The sequence below is a fragment of the Salmo salar genome, chromosome 01, assembly GCF_965601325.2.
Source record: "Salmo salar chromosome 01, fSalSal1, whole genome shotgun sequence".
Taxonomy (NCBI): domain Eukaryota; kingdom Metazoa; phylum Chordata; class Actinopteri; order Salmoniformes; family Salmonidae; genus Salmo; species Salmo salar.
In genome coordinates this window covers 14,224,430-14,228,840 of record NC_138291.1, presented here as the reverse complement: position 1 = coordinate 14,228,840, position 4,411 = coordinate 14,224,430, and the positions used below count along the sequence as shown (strand labels likewise).

At 40.2% G+C, this 4,411-nt stretch overlaps 1 protein-coding gene across 1 annotated transcript; it reads left to right on the top strand.

Annotated features, from left to right (window-relative positions):
* The first annotated feature begins 2,234 nt into the window (after window positions 1-2,234).
* On the top strand, window positions 2,235-4,151 carry LOC106563926 (antimicrobial peptide NK-lysin-like). Its single transcript, XM_014129907.3, has 5 exons — window positions 2,235-2,315; window positions 2,501-2,580; window positions 2,738-2,821; window positions 2,926-3,083; window positions 3,254-4,151. The coding sequence occupies exons 1-5, from the start codon at window positions 2,267-2,269 to the stop codon at window positions 3,282-3,284; spliced, it is 402 nt and encodes a 133-aa protein (XP_013985382.1). The 5' UTR covers window positions 2,235-2,266; the 3' UTR covers window positions 3,285-4,151.
* The last annotated feature ends 260 nt before the right edge of the window (window positions 4,152-4,411 follow it).

The following is a 4,411-nucleotide window of genomic DNA, read 5'->3' as shown; positions in this document are numbered from 1 at the left end:
CTCATAGTGCCCATCGTGTTAAAAGCTGTCTTTCATTCGTCTCCTTCCCCTATCCGAACCAGATGGTAGACGTTCCAAAGGTCTAACTTTGAGAAGATTGTCGCCCCCTGGAGAGGCTCGAAAGCCGAGGAGATGAGTGGTAGAGGGTAATGTTTTTTAACCGTTATGTCATGTAATGCCCCGGTAGTCGATACACGGCCGCAGGGTTTTCTCCTCCTTCACCACAAAGAAGAATCCTGCGCCGGAGGGGGAGGCAGAAGGATGAACACGCCCTGCAGCAAGCGATTCCTATATGTACTTTCCATGGTCTTGGTCTCCGGACCCGACAGGGAATAAAGATGCCCTCGAGGTGGTGTAGTTCCTGGTAGAAGGTCGAGAGTGTATGTCATAGGGTAGATGCAGAGCGAGCCTTGTTGAAAACCTCCCGGAGGTCCTAGTACTCGGCGAAAATGGCCGAGAGATCTGAGGCCTCTCCCAAGCCCACAGGAAGACATCCCGGGGCAGGCTGCGCTGACTTCAGACAATGGCGTGGCAGAACGGGCTCCAACCCATGATAGAACCAGTAGCCCAGTCGATTAGAGGATTGTGCCTCTGGAGCCATGAAAACTCCAAAACTACGGGTGCATGAGGGGATTCAATGAGCAGTTCTAAAACCAAGAAAACAATTTAGAATCTATCACCTCCATCTCCTGTAATTTGAAGAAACTCATTTGTATGGAATAATATCCTAAAAATGCTCAACAAACACTTTTCACACTATTTGTTTTTTAAATGACATTTCGATGAAGAGGATGGTCCTCCCCTTCCTCCTCTGAGTAGCCTCTGGTGTACACCGCCATCTTGTGTTTTTAAAATCTTCTCTCATTGATTGAGACACCTTATCTGGTGTTACAATCTGTAGCTAGCGAAAATAGTGTGGTGATTGGTCAAATTACAAGCCCTCGCATAATATGTGGAATCGCGGAATCCTGGCGGGACTGATCTTTACTTTCAATCTTACTTTCAATTAGATTAGATTAGATTAGAATACGCTCTACTTTTTAATCCATGTAGGGAAATTAATTAGCCGAGACATAAAATAAACATACAATAACCATATTAGCAAATTCAATAATGATCGTCACTGGCTACATAAGGGATACACATGGTTTACTGTTTATTTGAGGAATATACTGCCATATCTTAGCTTTACATTACATTCCTATCCAACTTGTTTAGGAATAGGAGGAATCAAATTCTTAAATGTAATTGAAATATTACTGAAAGGGTTATTTACACTTTTCTGGTCTTGTTCATTTCTCAATGAAACCCTTGTGTTAATTCCAACAATCATCCTCAGTGTTGCTTGAGTTATTTACAGTGTCACTGTAACGGCTTGCAACAAGAGGATGGAATGTGGTGTGATTTCTTAATTAAACCCCCTAGAGTCATTGTCCGAAAAACAGCATTTTGAAATGGTTTTCCTTGGCCAGCAGCCAAGCGTCGGCTGGAATGGTGTAAAGCTCGCCACCATTGGACTCTGAAGCAGAGTCAACCACAAACACTAACATAACATTTGTTTTGATATAACATTTGATTTACCCTGAGCTTTCTGATTTCTCTCAGATGCATTTCAGACACTTAAAAACATACTTCCTATCGATTTATTTTGCTATGTATTTTGTGTTATACAATGGGTTTCTATAGCAGTAAGGGCAAATGTAATGCTTCATCAAATAATTTGTAAAAAAAAAAAATCATATACCTACAGGTTTCCTAAAATCCAGCTAAATGGTCAATTTTATTACTATCTTAACTCTGTATGTTTGCTTAGTATCCCTAAACGTATCACTTCTAAGCTAGCTGAACACGTTTTAATCAATATGTCAGTGTGGTGTATTCTGCTGGAAACATACACTGAGTGTACAAAACATTAAGAAGACCTGCTCTTTCCATGACATACAGCACATGGCTTAATCTGTAATTGATGAATTAAAATGAAATGAAAATGAAGATCAGACAGTGGCGAGATGGAAAAAGGTGATTATGAAGATTGCTCCTCATCAATATGTACTGTAGGTCTAAACAGTAATATCCTGTTGACTTGTAAGGGTTGTGTCTTGTGGTTTATGTGAGTTGTACTATCAATAGATTGTACTGTAGGTGGGGTTTATACAGGGGGCTGTGTATAGAGGGGCCTCAACATATAAAGGGGATTGTCTGCTTCCGTAGTCACTTTACCAAATCCCAACATGACTTTTACTCCACATCTCCACCACCACAAATCATGAAGACATCTCTGGTCCTCCTTGCCCTCAGTCTGCTGGCTTGTTCAGGTGAGATTTTATTTATTTAACTGAAATAGTAACTACTGTATATGCAGCACATACATTGGGTCAGGGTACAAGGGGAACTGTGGGTAGGGGGCCTAAATGAACTCCAAGTTCACCTTTGGTTTCAGTACAATACAAGTGAAGTACCCATCACTTGAGTGACTGTTGTGTCATTTTTTTCTTCGCAGTTTGGAAAATCCATGGGCATTGCCAAGAGGTTGACCCTGATGACCAGGAAGTACTGGAAGCAAAGCCGGAAAAGTGCATGGTAATCTCACTCTCACATTACATATTCAAATGTACTTAAACCATAACACTGAATACATCACACCATAATTTAATTCATAATAATAATTTGGGGGGGTGCTTATATTTGTCTTAAGTGTGTTTTTTTCTCCTTTCTTGTCTGTTTGTGGTTTCTAAAGGAGCAACAGCTAAAGGGGACCTGCTGGGTGTGTAAGTGGGCACTGAACAAAGTGAAGAAATCCATCTCCACTTCCTCTAGCCCGGTAGCTACCATAGCATTGCATTTGATAAGAGTGTCCTTTAATGAAATTGCACTATTTACTATTTACTGTGATATTTCTCTGAAAATGTCAACTGTCATCCGTAGGAGACACTAAAGCAGAAGCTACTGTCTGTTTGCGATAAAGTTGGCTTTCTAAAATCTATGTGTAAAGGCCTGATGAAAAAACACTTGTGGGTGCTGATTGAGGAGCTTAGCACAAGCGATGATGTGAGGACCATCTGTGTTAACATTAAGGCCTGCAAGTGAGTACAAGAAACCATTCGACATATTATTTAGTCACTGTTCAGACAACTAACGAGTATTGTGCTTATTAATTGAAACAGTATAGAGTCAAATGTATTAATTCATATGAAAATATTGGGGGTTATGTCTTCCGATCTTCCACTCATTTATTATTTTTGTGCCTCTTTAGACCAAAGGAAGTTTTGGACCTGAGCTACTGACCAAGCAGCCAGTATCCAGATTCCAAAGTGAGAAGATGGATGTTCAGGTGTCAAGACAATGCTATGCTACCAGATTTTTGCTCTTTCTTTTTCAAACTAGTCACAACACAAGCATATAAGTGGATGATGAAGTTGGAATGATTATGTTCTGAAATAATGTTTTGGGAACATGTATTATAATTAAGTAATAAGGCCAGAGGGAGTGTGGTATATGGCCAATCTACCGTGGATAAGGACTGTTCTTATTCACCACGCAGTGCAGAGTGCCTGCAGAGTGCCTGGATACAGCCCTTAGCTGTGGTGTACCGGCCCTATACCTCAAACCCCTTGTTGATATTATAAACAGGTTACCAATGTAATTAGAAAAGTAAGTAAGTTGTTTTGCGTCATACCCGTGGTATATTGTCTCTTATGAACTGGGTGGGTCGAGCCATGAATGCTGATAGGCTGACAGCCGTGGTATATCAGACCGTATATACCACGCATATGACCAAAAAAATACTTTACTGCTCTAATTACGTTGGTAACCAGTTTATAATAGCAATAAGGCACCTCTGGGGTTTGGGATTTATAGCCAATATACCACGGCTAGGGCTGTATCCAGGCACTCTGTGTTGCGTCGTGCTTAAGAACAGCCCTTAGCCGTGGTATATTTGCCATATACCACACCCCCTCGGGCCTTATTGTTTAAGTATACAACGGCTTTCAGACAATCACCATCCAGGGATCAAATGATCCAGTTTATAATAATGTATGTGTCAATTTTAAATTGCACTCTATTTTGTATCACGTACAAATGTAAATATTGTGCTATTTTAGTCCAAAAGGTTGAAAATGTTTGTGTGAACTTTTTTGTTTGGGCAAAAAATAAACCTAAATTGATAGAGAATACAACTCCAACTATTCTTTGACATGTCTAACATAACTCTAGAAATGTATCTAATTAGAATTTTAACAGATTAACATATCGATTCATTCTCTTTGAACAACTCTTTGTACACGTTTGACTGTCATGATTCGTTTTTCTGAGTGACTCGTTCATTTTAGTCGATCATTTGACCAGCTAGTACTTAATACACGCTCCTCCAGCTCAGTGGTTCCAGAGACGTGCTCTGAACACGAACTGT

Excerpts from the sequence above, each read along its gene's own strand:
- LOC106563926 (XM_014129907.3), top strand. The coding sequence starts at position 2,267 with ATGAAGACATCTCTGGTCCTCCTTGCCCTCAGTCTGCTGGCTTGTTCA. Across the intron at positions 2,822-2,925 it reads TCTCCACTTCCTCTAGCCCG|GAGACACTAAAGCAGAAGCT; the intron begins GTAGCTACCATA and ends TGTCATCCGTAG. Across the intron at positions 3,084-3,253 it reads GTTAACATTAAGGCCTGCAA|ACCAAAGGAAGTTTTGGACC; the intron begins GTGAGTACAAGA and ends GTGCCTCTTTAG.